Source organism: Brassica oleracea, chromosome C8 (genome assembly GCF_000695525.1).
Source record: "Brassica oleracea var. oleracea cultivar TO1000 chromosome C8, BOL, whole genome shotgun sequence".
Classification (NCBI taxonomy): Eukaryota; Viridiplantae; Streptophyta; class Magnoliopsida; order Brassicales; family Brassicaceae; genus Brassica; species Brassica oleracea.
This window is the reverse complement of record NC_027755.1, coordinates 302,698-316,058: the sequence shown is the minus strand read 5'-3', so window position 1 is coordinate 316,058 and position 13,361 is coordinate 302,698. Positions and strand designations below refer to the sequence as shown.

The 13,361-nt window shown below is 41.1% G+C and overlaps 5 protein-coding genes, 1 long non-coding RNA gene and 1 other non-coding gene across 9 annotated transcripts in view; 4 read left to right on the top strand and 3 right to left on the bottom strand.

Annotated features, from left to right (window-relative positions):
• Positions 1-2,693, top strand: part of LOC106307487 (probable protein phosphatase 2C 1) — a 3,766-nt gene extending 1,073 nt beyond the window's left edge. The window contains exons 2-6 of the mRNA XM_013744464.1: positions 660-1,104; positions 1,194-1,505; positions 1,578-1,695; positions 1,784-2,007; positions 2,077-2,693. Coding sequence (XP_013599918.1) covers positions 871-1,104; positions 1,194-1,505; positions 1,578-1,695; positions 1,784-2,007; positions 2,077-2,460 — 1,272 coding nt within the window. The 5' untranslated portion in view covers positions 660-870 and the 3' untranslated portion in view covers positions 2,461-2,693. The remainder of the gene's footprint in view (positions 1-659; positions 1,105-1,193; positions 1,506-1,577; positions 1,696-1,783; positions 2,008-2,076) is intronic.
• TRNAQ-CUG lies at positions 2,660-2,731 on the bottom strand. The gene has a single exon. It is a non-coding gene; the product is annotated as a tRNA-Gln (tRNA).
• A 698-nt stretch (positions 2,732-3,429) lies between these two features.
• Positions 3,430-5,341, top strand: LOC106307960 (secretory carrier-associated membrane protein 2). Of its 3 annotated transcripts, XM_013745062.1 has the most exons (12): positions 3,430-3,518; positions 3,607-3,711; positions 3,807-3,869; positions 3,949-3,982; positions 4,076-4,198; positions 4,282-4,344; positions 4,427-4,520; positions 4,607-4,652; positions 4,766-4,833; positions 4,955-5,003; positions 5,086-5,151; positions 5,239-5,341. In XM_013745062.1, the coding sequence occupies exons 1-12, from the start codon at positions 3,465-3,467 to the stop codon at positions 5,323-5,325; spliced, it is 852 nt and encodes a 283-aa protein (XP_013600516.1). In that variant the 5' UTR covers positions 3,430-3,464; the 3' UTR covers positions 5,326-5,341. The 3 variants fall into 3 exon arrangements, with proteins under 3 accessions (XP_013600516.1, XP_013600515.1, XP_013600514.1); XM_013745061.1 differs by having other exon boundaries at positions 4,955-5,151; positions 5,239-5,337; XM_013745060.1 differs by having other exon boundaries at positions 4,955-5,321.
• LOC106307961 lies at positions 3,670-4,956 on the bottom strand. The gene is made up of 4 exons (XR_001263438.1): positions 4,598-4,956; positions 4,388-4,530; positions 4,055-4,228; positions 3,670-3,892 (listed from the first exon to the last, which is right to left on the bottom strand). It is a non-coding gene; the product is annotated as an uncharacterized LOC106307961 (long non-coding RNA).
• Positions 5,342-5,426: 85 nt separating the features above from the next.
• On the bottom strand, positions 5,427-7,431 carry LOC106307959 (pentatricopeptide repeat-containing protein At1g03540). Its single transcript, XM_013745059.1, has one exon. It carries the CDS (start codon positions 7,383-7,385, stop codon positions 5,562-5,564), a length of 1,824 nt encoding a protein of 607 aa, XP_013600513.1. The 5' UTR covers positions 7,386-7,431; the 3' UTR covers positions 5,427-5,561.
• Positions 7,432-7,529: 98 nt separating this feature from the next.
• LOC106307436 (H/ACA ribonucleoprotein complex non-core subunit NAF1-like) lies at positions 7,530-10,102 on the top strand. Its single transcript, XM_013744397.1, has 3 exons — positions 7,530-8,406; positions 8,527-8,604; positions 8,679-10,102. The coding sequence occupies exons 1-3, from the start codon at positions 7,663-7,665 to the stop codon at positions 9,861-9,863; spliced, it is 2,007 nt and encodes a 668-aa protein (XP_013599851.1). The 5' UTR covers positions 7,530-7,662; the 3' UTR covers positions 9,864-10,102.
• Positions 10,103-10,228: 126 nt separating this feature from the next.
• On the top strand, positions 10,229-11,723 carry LOC106307437 (putative pentatricopeptide repeat-containing protein At1g03510). The gene has a single exon (XM_013744398.1). The coding sequence runs from the start codon at positions 10,299-10,301 to the stop codon at positions 11,586-11,588; it is 1,290 nt and encodes a 429-aa protein (XP_013599852.1). The 5' UTR covers positions 10,229-10,298; the 3' UTR covers positions 11,589-11,723.
• Positions 11,724-13,361: the final 1,638 nt, after the last annotated feature.

Here is a 13,361-nt window from a genome sequence, read left to right as displayed (position 1 = left end):
GGGGGGGGGGGGGGGGTTCACAGTTTATGATATTTATATGTAAAAGCTTATCTAAAGATAATCCCTTTTTGGCGTCATCAGTTAGTTCTCACTACTCAGATTAGGCTTTTGGGGTTTGTTTCTCACTGAGAAATGTAAATTATTATGATGAGTGATTTTTTGAGAAATGATCAATGTAGTAAGTAGATGGTTAAGTGAATCTTCTTTACAAACATTTGTGAATAAATCTGGTCAAAAGCACTTAACACCCCCACACCATGATTCTTGAAATATTGTTCCCTCTCTCTCTTGCCTTATTTTTTTGTTTGGTTTGGGGTCAAAACACTTGCATTGAAACTCGTTTCATGATTTTAGAACACTCTTTGTTCATCTGGATTCATAACACATATTTTGGAAAACTCTATGTTCTTGATTTGTATGCCTTATTTTGATGTCTTAACTTATTATCAAGGGTTAGTGAACTGGAACAGTAAAAGAGTCTTAAGGGTGGTCCAATGACAAACAATTAGGACAGACTGTTTTTGTAATATACTATTATATTGCAAAGATCACATGCTTTGGTTTTCTTCTTTTATGACTTGTTGGTGTCTAGCTTTTCTTCTTTTTGGATCTTTGCTATAAACTATTCTCTAAATCATTTTTCCTGCAATTTTTTTCAGCTCACGGTCCATCATATGCATCATCATTGACCAAGATTTGAAGAAAAGGTTTTGCACACGGAGTGTATTTTATTCCTTGTGTGAAAGCTCCTTGGTTTGACCAAATGTGTTGGTAAAGCATTTACATCAGGGATCTGGTTTTGGTACATAAGGAGGAGTCTTTTCGTCTTTTTTTTTTCACAATCTCTCTGCGATCAGATTGCATTGACCAATGGGAGGTTGTGTGTCCAAGAGCAATGAAGAGACTATCTATCGTCCGCGTCTCGGGATGGGATGCTGTGGGAGCAAAATGGGGAGGAGAACGCTCTCAGGCCGCATCGTTTCACTTCATGACTTGGTCTCTATTCCTAATAGGATCACCAGCAGCGGAAAGAGCAAGAGTTCTTGCGTTTTCACTCAACAGGGACGCAAGGGAGTTAATCAGGACTCCATGATCGTCTGGCAAGTGAGTCTCTTCTTCTCTTCTTCTTACTCAATGGTGTTTTGTGTGTCCATCTCCATTAGTAAGAAGGATTTGGTGTGTGTGTTTTGTAGGATTTTATGTCGAAAGATATGACATTCTGCGGTGTTTTTGATGGGCACGGTCCTAACGGTCACCTTGTTTCTCGTAAAGTGAGAGAGTCATTGCCTGTAAGGTTGCTCTCTTTCATGCACTCGATTCAGTCTAAGCAAAACGGATCCACAAGCAAATCTGATAGCCAAGAAGCTAGTGAGGAGGATAAACTGAAGCTCCTGTGGGAAGAAGCTTTCTTGAAATCATTCAATGCTATGGATAAGGAACTTCGATCACATCCTAATGTAGAATGCTTCTGCAGCGGCAGCACTGCCGTTACAGTCATTAAGCAGGTAAGCTTGACAACAAAACATCTCTTTGTTTCCGTTGTGTTCCATTCTTAAGTATTGGTTTGATTGCTTCAGGGGTCACATCTGTTCATGGGAAACATTGGGGACTCTCGGGCGATACTTGGATCCAAAGACAGCAATGATTCAATGGTTGCAGTTCAGCTAACAGTTGACTTGAAGCCTGACTTACCAAGTATAAATGCTTTGCCATATTTGCTTTCAACTCTACTTTTATTTTGGCTGAGTTTTTGGGAATGTTGTTACTGGTTTGGTTCTGATAGGGGAAGAAGAGAGGATCAAGCAGTGTAAAGGTCGTGTGTTTGCGCTCGAAGACGAGCCAGAGGTGCCACGAGTCTGGCTACCATTTGATAACGCTCCTGGACTAGCCATGGCTAGGGCGTTTGGTGATTTCTGTGTGAAGGACTACGGTGTAATATCAATACCCGACTTCTCTCACCGTCTTCTTACTGATAGAGATCAGTTCATTGTCTTGGCATCAGATGGAGTAAAGCCCTGAAACTCTTTCTGAGACTTTCTAGATGAATTGCTTTTACTCAAGCTTTGTTTTGAATAGGTATGGGATGTGCTAAGCAACGAAGAAGTGGTTGAAGTCGTGGCGTCAGCTTCAAGCAGAGCATCAGCAGCTAGGCTAGTGGTGGATTCAGCTTCACGCGAATGGAAACTTAAGTACCCGACTTCGAAAATGGACGATTGTGCAGTTGTGTGTTTGTTTCTTGACGGGAAGATGGACTCAGAGTCGTCAGATTACGAAGAACAAAGATCCTCTTCAGTAGAATCAGATGAAAGCCAGAGAGGAGAGCCGTGTCTTCAGAGAAACGCTACGGTCAGGTCATCATCAGTAGATAACAACAGATGCGGTAATGTGAATGCAGAGGAGAAAGGGACGGAAGGAGAACAGAACTCACTTGTTCAGCTCCCCAGATTCTCTGGAGACTAAACCAAAGACTTGAGACATGATTTTTTTATTGTTTTCAAGAATTGAGTTTTGGTCCTTATGGTTGCATCTATTCTTAAGCATTGGGAGGATTCAATGGGCTCATCATTTCATAAACTGTAAATATCTTAGGTCTTTGTCTCTTGCCTCGAAACTGTGAAAAACCACAACTGGGAAAAAATGTTGTTGCAATGAATTAAAAAGGTCCCACCGAGACTTGAACTCGGGTTACTGGATTCAGAGTCCAATGTCCTAACCGCTAGACCATGGGACCATATGATATCTGCTGCTTCGCATAACTTTAACAAAAGATAATGTTCGAGTACAATATGACGAATGTCACTGCCGCACAGGTCTGTTAAAAACAAGACATAATTGTCTACGTAAAAATGGTAGATTTATACGGTTAGTTAACCAATGGGTGTGATTCTTGATGCAGCGTGTGAAGATATTAATACATGTAAACATGTTTCAGACTAAACATTATAATAGTGGATTTAATAATTAGTTTTTTGGTTGTCGCCCTTTTAATATAGTGTAAGGCTATAAGCTCTATTGAATATTTGAGATAATGTAGTGATAAACTAACAACATAATGATCTGTCAAAGCTGTTACATGCAAAGTTGTGACATGTGACATCCTAGCCACTAACCTCAAAGTTCGGATTCAAACCTTTCAAGTTGGTTTATACGGTTAGTTAACTCACTGGTCGTTAAAAGTACACGTGTTCATGCATTACAAGTTACAAAACCGAAGAAAATTTACTAAACCGGACCAAAAAAAAAACAAATTGGTTACAAAACGAAGCGAGAAGCCGTTAAAATGCCTTGGATCTCTCTGGCGCGCACATATGCCATTAGTTTTGCTTTCTCTCTACAAAGTAGCCATTCATTGGAAACCACTTTCTCCGCATTTTCGATTTCTGTCAACGACCTTCCCAATCTCCAAAACTCTTTCTTTTCTTGAAATACATTTCTTGATTTGATAAAGACAAACGATCTCAAAGATGGCACGACATGATCCTAATCCATTTGCTGATGAAGAGATCAATCCTTTCGCGGTAAAGAGCTCTGTTACTTGAATCAAGAACCAATGACTGATTGTTCTGTAAGCTTACCCTTTTGATCTCTGACTTTATAATGTTGTAGAATTATACAAATGTTCCTCCAGCAAACAACTCATACCTCAAGCCGCTTCCACCGGAACCTTATGATCGTGGTGCAACCGTTGATATCCCTTTGGATTCCGGCAAGGTACCAATACCTTCTGCATTTTGCCTTAACAGTGTTTGCTCAAAATCTGGTTAGAATGAAACCGAGGATCTCATTCTCGCTGTTTCTGTTTAAAGGATCTTCGAGCTAGAGAGATGGAACTCCAGGCTAAAGAGAACGAACTGAAGCGGAAAGAGCAGGTTATTTCTGGCTTCCATGTGACCTACAGTTTCCATGTGAAATGTATTGATCAGTCTACTTGTTGTTGTCGTAATGCAGGAGCTTAAAAGAAGAGAAGATGCAATTGCGCGAAGTAGACAATCTTCTATATCTGTTTTTTCTACATCTTCCAATGAGCCTTTTAGGGTATTTTTTGTTAGCTAACCTGATACGGTTGATTTGGCAGCTGGAGTAGTCATTGAGGAGAAGAATTGGCCCGAGTTTTTCCCTTTAATTCATAATGACATTCCAAATGAGATTCCGCTTCATCTACAGAAGATCCAATATGTCGCATTCACCACACTGTTAGGTAACGTAAAGGCCACTTTATTGACAAGTCCTGGATATGTAACAGACAAAAGTTAATAGACTAAAACTATTGTAACTATGCAGGATTAGTAGGAAGTCTCTTGTGGAATTTTGTGGCAGTAACTGTAGCTTGGATCAAAGGAGAAGGTTACTTACTACCTAAAATGATCAGATTCATATTAGCTATTACCTCTTGTCATGTTGACTCATGTGATTGTAATGTTATCAGGTCCCACTATATGGCTTATGTCAATCATCTACTTCATTGCTGGGGTCCCTGGGGCTTACGTCTTATGGTATCGTCCTCTTTACCGAGCTACCCGGTAAAATCAGCTATATTTGTAAAGTTCAGGATAGGATCTCTTAGATATTAAACATTAATACAATGTGTACACGTTACCTATTGCAGAACTGATAGTGCCCTGAAGTTTGGAGCTTTTTTCTTCTTTTACGTGGTAAGTTAAATCGTATCCCCAATGGTAGATGCTCCTCTGAATCAGAGGTTTCTCAGGAAGCCATGAAAAAAGACACTAAGCTTTTGATGTTTACACTGTCTTGCACTTTTCAGTTTCACATCGCATTCTGCGGCTTTGCTGCAGTAGCTCCACCAGTCATCTTTCAAGGAAAGTCTCTCACGTAAGAGTTTACTGAATCAGCCTTTTTCTTTGAACTTCTTTACCCAATTCTCTTATATAAGACCTTTCCAGCCTCTAATGAAGTCCCGTCTGATTCCAAATATTGTTGATTTTGTGGACAGAGGTTTCTTGCCAGCACTTGAGCTTCTAACTACTAATGCTGCGGTCGGTGTAAGTATTACTTCTGCTCCTTCACAAGTACTTAACTTCAGCTTGCTTGCGACAGTCTTACCATCTTTTTTCTCCCCCACAGATAATGTACTTCATTGGAGCCGGGTTCTTCTGTGTCGAAACACTCCTCAATATCTGGGTGATACAGGTTTCAAACTTCTTCTTACTCCCAAATTTATCAACACTATAACTTGTCTGTTTCTCTAAACCATGAAGTGCAATACTCGATTTTCAGCAAGTATATGCATACTTCCGAGGGAGTGGCAAAGCTGCAGAGATGAAGCGTGAAGCTGCAAAATCAACCTTGATGCGTGCACTATAAAGACAACACTCCTCACTGGAGAATGTATCAAATGGTGGCTTGAGGTCAAATCTTGATTTCTCCACACAAACCCCTTTCTCTGCAAAGTTCAGGCTGGCAATCTTTTTTTGTTTGAATTACTTTGTAAAGACTAAATCAACTACATGGAGACCTCAAGGCAAAATTGTGTGACTAAAAACAATCTTTTCATGAATGCATAAAGCAAGATCTCTAGAAAGATATGGACCTATAGCTTTCTAATGAGCATCAACCCAGCTCTGTCCAATAGTCTTAATTACTCCTCTTCTCACCATCAACCTACGAATCTTGAGTGCATCACCATGGCGACCTATCGACTTGTACATGTTACTCAGAAGCACATAGCTCATATGGTATTTTGGGTCCAACTCCATCATTCTCTTTGCAATCCGCTCTGCAATAGCCAAGGCATCCGCATCTGCAGCACAAGGTCCAAGTAGAACACCCCATAGAGACGCATCATCTCTACACTCTGCTCTCTCCAACATATTTTCTGCTTCTTCAAACAAACCAGCACGGCCTAGAAGGTCAATCATGCAACTGTAATGCTCAGTACCTGGTTTAATCCCGTAACTCTCAGTCATCATCGCAAAGTAGTTTCGTCCTTCCTCAACCAAACCCGTATGACTACATGCGGTGAGAACCGCGATAAAACTTATGTAGTCAGGCTTTATCCCCTTTTTGACCATATCATTGAAGAAACTGACAGCTTCTTCACCTCTTCCGTTCTGAGCTAGCGCAGATAGCATTGCGTTCCACGTTATCATGTTCCTGATCGTCATTTTGGAGTACACACGAGTAGCAGAATCAACGCAACCAGATTTTCCATACAAGTCAACCAAAGCCGATTCCACAATCACATTATCACGACAGCCTCTCCTAACGTACTGTCCGTGAACCTCTTTCCCAAGTCTTACAGCTGCCAAACCAGCACAAGCCTTAAGAAGAGTTCCGAAACAGTAGAGATCTTTCTCGTCCATTTCCCTGAACATTTCAATAACTCTCTCGTGCTCTCCGTTCTGAGAGTATCCCCCAAGTAAAGCAGACCATGATACGGTGTTCTTCTTGGACATCCCATTGAACACTTGCCTAGCCTCCCGTACCGATCCGCATTTACCATACATATCTAAAAGACTACTCTCCACAACCACATTGCTACTAATCCCATTAGTAATAAGCTTCCCGTGAATCTCTTTCCCTCGCTTCACCCTCCTCAGGTTACCACAAGCCGTCAAAACAGTCCCAAACGTAGACTCATCAGGCACCAACCCTTTCCCCCTATTCACCACGTAGAAAAGCCCCAAAGCCTGTTCATACAAGTCGTTCTTAGAATACGCAGAGAGGACAGCTGTCCAACTAAAAACATCTGGCTCAGGCATTTCGTCGAACACGCGGCGTGCATCAACGGGTTCTTGATTTACACCATACATATAGGCTAACGTGCTGGAGATAACATGGTTCCACTCGAAACCACGAGCGATGACAACACAATGGAAGCACCTCCCTAGCCTGACATCTCCGATCTGAGAGCAAGCCTTAACCGCGGCAGACAACGTAAACGCGTTGGGCTCAAAACCAAAACTCACCACCATCTCAACGAACATCTCAAGCGCCTTGACGTGTTCTTTACCTCTGACGTATCCAGACATCATCGAAGTCCAGGAGATGGCGTCTTTGACGAACATCCCGTCGAAAACCCTCCGCGTCTCTTTCATATCATGTCCCAGCTTGAAGTAGAGAGCGAGCAAACTGTTTCCAACGTAACGGTCCGTCTCTAAGCCCGATTTGACAACGTGGGCGTGGAACTGAAGGCCGTGGGTGAAGGATAAGACTTTGGTGCATGTTTGCAGGAGAGCCGCGTAGAGATTGGGTTTCGCGGAGATATCACACGAGAGCGTTGTGTTTAGGATCCGAATGGCGTCAGTGAGACGACCCCGTTTACAGTATTCCAAAATCCGAGACTGTTTCGTCGGAGAAGAGGCTGAAACGTTAACTAACGGCGTGAGACGTTGGCTGAAATGGCGCTTGAGTATGAGATTCATCGGAAACGCCACTATCGCCGGTGAAGAAATGTATATTATTATTTACTATTTAGGAATGTCATATTAACACTGTGAAACTATATAATATTATTCAAATTTAAAAATAAAAAAAAACATTAAAGATCAAAAGTATAGTAACAGAAAAAGACGAACAAATGGAAAGATGGAAAAAGAGAGGAACGGAGGAGGAGGCTCTGCTCTTAAAACCCTAACGTACCTCCGATAAGGCCGCGCGTCTTAGCCGCCCACAGTCATCTTTGTGCTCTCTCTTCTTACCATGTCTGGATTTGCCGTTAAACCCGGCCTTAAGGAAGAAGAGGAGCTACCTGTTGTTGAAGCTATCAAGGATTTCCCTCCCATTGATTCCTATCTGGATTTCGATTCCTCCAACTGGTTGGGGAGTAATAACTCGAATATTGAGGAGGAGTTTAGCTTAGAGGATACGGACTTTGATTTCTTCGAGGAACACATGGAGATTGGTCAAGAAGGTGTTACTGTTAGCGAGGAAACGCGTACGCTTGTGTCTGAGTCCATTGAGGTAACGTCCAAGCTTTGTTGTGGAGTTTCTGGAGTGAGCTCGATTAGTTCTGAGTCGGTGATTGATGTAAAGCCTCTGCTTTGTGGTGGCATGTCTGCAAATTTTGGCGGGGTAGCTGAACCAGCTGTGAAAGAGTCAGAACCTGTTGTTTCTAAGGTCTCTAGGCCAATGGAAGATGACAAGGGGGAAACTAGTTCTGCTGAGTCTGAGAGCGAAACCTCCAGCTCTTCTTCCAGCTCTAGTGCTAGTAGTAGCATTGATGAGGAAGAAAGTAATAAGGAAAAGAAGTTTGAAGATCAGATGGTGATGGGGAAAGAGGATGATATGGCAGAAGAACTTGAAGAGGGTGAGATACGGAGTGTAGATGAGGAGCATGAGGCTGAAGAAGATGATGTGAATGAGATGGTTGCTTGGAGCAATGATGAGGATGAGGACCTTGGTTGGCAAACAAATGAACCTATAAGGATAAATAATGAGCTCAAGGTACCTATCCTTCAGCATTTCACATTTCATAATCATAGCTGTTAGTGGTTGAGTTCTTTTTATTGTCTCTAAGCCTTTGTTAACTGTTTGCTAACTCCAAACCCTTTTTAACTTTTGCAGGAGCTTCCTCCAGTTCCACCTGTGGATGTCACTTTGGAACCACATCATGTCATGCTTCCTGTTGGAGTTGTTCTTTCGGTATCATAAAATAAACTCTACCTGTGCGCTATTGCTTGCTAAACCTAAAACCATTGTGATTTCTGATGTTCCAGGTACTGAGCACACCACTGACACAAGTAATAGTGGAGGGAATGGAAAAGCATAGTCCTTTGGCCGAAGGTTCTATCCTATGGATAAGTGAAAGAAGAACGCCATTGGGACTGGTGGATGAGATCTTTGCACAAGTTGAGTGCCCTTACTATAGTGTGAGGTTCAATTCAGAAAACGAAGTGCCGGAGGGGGTTAGTGAAGGTACACCTGTCTCATTCGTTGCTGAGTACGCTCAGCATATTCTCAATATCAAGGAACTGCAGAAGAAAGGTTACGATGCATCAGGAGATAACGACGAGGAGGTAGCAGAGGAGCTTGAGTTCTCAGATGATGAGAAAGAAGCCGAATACATAAAAATGCAGAAGATGGAAAAGAGAGGGATGATGGATGACCAAAAAGATGGTAACGCAAGAAACAAGAAGAAGAAAAACAATGATCTCGGAACGTCTACAAGCAATGACTCAGGGGAATGGACAGAGAACCGTGGGTTTAGTTCTTTATCCTCCAACCGTTCTGATCCTCAAATGGGTGATCCGGTTTCGAACCATCAGCCACGACCTCAGATGGTGGGTTTTCCTCCAAACGGTGGAGGATGGAGACCCCAGAGTAATCAGCAGAACTCACATCAGTTTCCTCCTATGCCTAGTCAGATTGCAATTCCCAATCTACCACCACCAATGCAGAGACCTATGATGGCAATGCAAAATCAAATGATGTTCCGACCACAGTTCAATGGTGCCCAGTTGCCAATGCCTGCTGGACCGGGTGGCTTAAATTTTTTTCAAGGACAGGCTACAGCGCCATGGCCTGCATTAGTTGGTCAGAACTGTTTCAACCAACAGCCGTTTGGGATGGGTCGTGGTATTCAGCCACCGCAGTTACTGAATGAGCTGATTGTTAATCTGTTGGCTTCTCAAGGTCTTCAAATGCTGAACAACAGACCACAGTCTCCAATGAACCCACAGTTGCAAATGCAACCGCAGTTTCCTATGAACCCTCAGTTCCAAATGGCTGAACAACAGGCCACAGTCTCCAATGAACCCACGGTGCCAAATGCAACCGCAGTTTCCAATGAACCCTCAGTTCCAGATGCTGAACAACAACAGGCCACAGTCTCCAATGAACCCACATTTCCAAATGCAACCGCAGTTTCCTATGAACCCTCAGTTCCAAATGCTGAACAATAACAGGCCACAGTCTCAAGGGTTTAACGCTGGGAAGTCTTCTGAGCGGGGAAAGGGGCCACCATGGTCGTGGCAGAGATAGTTGTAGGGGTCGGTTTGGACGTGGGCGAGGGCAACAGTGTGGATGAAACTGTATCTGTGAAGCATTTTGATGTGTGTGAAAAGCATGTTTTATTTGGTTTTGTATGCCAAATTTTTGTGGTAAATTAAATTAACTCAGTTATGATTAATAATGAACGCCGTTGCCGAGATCGAACCCGGGTCACCCGCGTGACAGGCGGGAATACTTGCCACTATACTACAACGACTTTGTTGTTAACACAATTTACAAGTCTAAACAAACCTTTAAGTAGCTGTTATATTTGGTTTAAAAGGCGGGAACTTACGTAATTAGTGGCTTTCCTTTGAAGCAAACACCCAAAAAGGTCCATCATCTCCATGTCATCCTCGTACGCTTCGAACTACACTAAACTGATCACTCTCACTAAACAGTTAAGCTCTTACGCGAACCAAGGAAACCATGAGCAAGCTCTCAACCTCTTTCGCCAAATGCAATCTTCTTTCGCCTTACCTCTCGACGCACACGTCTTCTCACTCGCCCTCAAATCCTGCGCTGCAGCCTTCCGTCCTGCCCTCGGCGAATCCATCCATGCCCACACCCTCAAATCTAACTTTCTCTCAAACCCATTCGTGGGATCCGCTCTACTCGATATGTATGGTAAATGCGTCTCTGTTTCTCACGCTCGCAAACTGTTCGACGAAATTCCCCAGAGGAACGCTGTTGTCTGGAACGCGATGATTTCGCATTACACGCATCGTGGAAACATCAGGGAAGCTGTCGAGTTGTATGAGGCGATGGATGTTATGCCAAATGAGTCTTCTTTCAATGCTATCATAAAGGGTTTAGTGAGTACAGAGGATGGGTCTTATAAAGCAATTGGATTCTATAGGAAGATGGTTGAGTTTAGATTCAAGCCTACTTTGATTACTCTTCTTGCGCTAGTATCAGCTTGTTCTGTCATCGGGGCGTTTCGGTTGGTAAAAGAGATTCATTCATATGCTTTTAGGAATCTGATTGAGCCGCACCCGCAGTTGAAAAGCGGGTTGGTAGAGGCGTATGGGAGGTGCGGAAGCATTGATTACGTGCAATTGGTGTTTGAGAGCATGGTTGATAGGGATGTGGTTGCTTGGAGTAGCTTGGTGTCTGCTTATGCGCTTCACGGTGACGCTGAATCCGCCCTCAGAGCATTTCAAGAAATGGAATCTGCTAAAGTACGACCTGATGACATAGCGTTTCTGAACGTGCTGAAGGCCTGTAGTCACGCTGGGTTAGCTGATGAGGCTATTGGTTACTTTAAGAGGATGCAGGATGGTTACGGTTTGAGTGCAAGCAAGGACCATTACTCGTGTTTGGTGGATGTTTTAAGCAGAGTGGGGAGGTTTGAAGAAGCTTACAAAGTGATTCAAGCTATGCCTGAGAAGCCAACGGCTAAGACATGGGGGGCTCTGCTTGGAGCGTGTAGGAACTACGGGGAGGTTGAGCTTGCGGAGATTGCTGCAAAGGAACTGTGGAAGATAGAGCCGGAGAATCCAGCGAATTATGTGTTGTTGGGGAAGATATATATGAGTGTTGGAAGACAAGAAGAGGCAGAGAGGCTTAGAATGGAGATGAGAGATAGAGGAGTGAAGGTTTCACCTGGTAGTAGTTGGTGCTTGTTCAAGGATTGACATATTAGCATTGCTCAAGAAATTGTTGTAATGTCAACACACATCTCAAGATTAAGATTGTGTGATGAGCTTTCCCATCTTGGACTAAAGACTTTCACTATATTTTTATGGAAATGAGTAATGAACTTGGTGGAATGCACGTATTATTGAAAAGATCATGCATAAATCTTATGATAATTAGCAGTAATTATCTTTGATCACATTCTACAAAATACTCGTTTTGGAAGCCTTCTTTTAAAAGTTTATAGTGTTTTTAGGTTCCATACTATAATTTGTAATGAACAGATTAATGTTTTGAATTTACAAGAAATATCATTATTACCTTAACAAAAAAATAAATTAATTGTTTGTTAAAAAAATTTAAAATCTAGTGTTATTGGCTAATGGATTCTTACCTTTTATCCAAATCTAGTATTATTGGTTATTCAAAAAAATTAGTTTTTAATGATTCTATAATTCTATCGAATCTAATGTTATTGGAACTTGAATTCTAAACAATTTTATTTTTACTCATAAAACAAAAGTCCACAAATCTTTGCATATAAGCTCTTGATTCTTAAAATCACTATGCTAGCATATTTTGATAAACTTTTTAAATATGAAAACTTTTTACAATTCTTTAAAAATTTAACAAATCTCTTGATTCTTACAATCAACCAACTCTACTTAAATTCCACTCCCACTAACCCCTTCTTATATAGTTGTGTATTCTAGAATCTACATTGTATGGTGACACTACAAAACTCTAATAGTCATTATAATAAGTAATTTGTCAAAACTCAAAAGCATGATAATCTAGTACCATTATTTTTTTGTTTAAGCAAAAATTGTGCACGTAAGAGATGTGAAGATGGAACTCTCAGTTCTCGTGAAAATGGACATGGTAATTTCATATCTGTTTTTTTTAATAACTAGGGTTTGTTAAGAGATGTTTTAAGATAGTAAATAGTTTGTTTCATTTGATTACTTGAGAGATAATATAACTGACTTTGGATTTGTTAGACTCGATATACGTGTCATTACCTTTTGAGTATTGTCATTAATGTTCTAATCTTGGAGATAGAATGCTGTATTGGATGGAAGAATCTGTTTCATTTCATAGTTATTGATGCTGCGATGGTGGACAGTAGTGGCTAACTTAGTCCTCCCTGACAAATTCATGTAAACTTTTGTTAGCTGTAAAATAAAACTTTTTAGACTTATTATTAGTTCATATACTTTTAGATAAAATCATAAAATTAAATGTAGATATTTTTTAGTAGAAATAGTTAGAGTTCTCCATAAAGTAAAACTAACCCATTAGTAAAAATATTTTTATGAATTTAATTCTATCATAGTCTATGTGGTGAAATTAAAAGATATTTTTTATTAAATCATTTAAAATAATTACATACAAATGTTTTTTCAAGAAATGGCCACATGGTTCCATTCGCAGAACAAAGAGAACACCGGGTTTGAAGCTACTAAAACCACATGAGATGCGATGATGGAACCCTCATACCTTATCAAAATCTTAATGGATAAGTACAGCAAGTTCTCGAGAATAATATTGATAATCATCAAAGTATATGATCTGAATATCCTAAGAACCTCTGGATACAATTTCCCAACCACTCAAGAAAGAGTTTTGGGATTACAGCTTGAGTACGTACATTAACAATGAAATCCTTGTGCATCAAATAGTATATACAGAAAAGGGTACTCAAGAGATTTAATATGGACCAGTCTCACCCATTATCTAGTACATGGGCGTGAGATCACTTGTTTTGGACA

Coding starts and splice junctions, on each gene's coding strand:
- LOC106307960 (XM_013745060.1), top strand. CDS start 3,465: ATGGCACGACATGATCCTAATCCATTTGCTGATGAAGAGATCAATCCT. Junction 4,345..4,426: donor AGCTTGGATCAAAGGAGAAG/GTTACTTACTAC, acceptor TAATGTTATCAG/GTCCCACTATATGGCTTATG. Junction 4,834..4,954: donor TTTCAAGGAAAGTCTCTCAC/GTAAGAGTTTAC, acceptor TTTTGTGGACAG/AGGTTTCTTGCCAGCACTTG.
- LOC106307959 (XM_013745059.1), bottom strand. CDS start 7,385: ATGAATCTCATACTCAAGCGCCATTTCAGCCAACGTCTCACGCCGTTA.
- LOC106307436 (XM_013744397.1), top strand. CDS start 7,663: ATGTCTGGATTTGCCGTTAAACCCGGCCTTAAGGAAGAAGAGGAGCTA. Junction 8,407..8,526: donor GGATAAATAATGAGCTCAAG/GTACCTATCCTT, acceptor TAACTTTTGCAG/GAGCTTCCTCCAGTTCCACC. Junction 8,605..8,678: donor CTGTTGGAGTTGTTCTTTCG/GTATCATAAAAT, acceptor CTGATGTTCCAG/GTACTGAGCACACCACTGAC.
- LOC106307437 (XM_013744398.1), top strand. CDS start 10,299: ATGTCATCCTCGTACGCTTCGAACTACACTAAACTGATCACTCTCACT.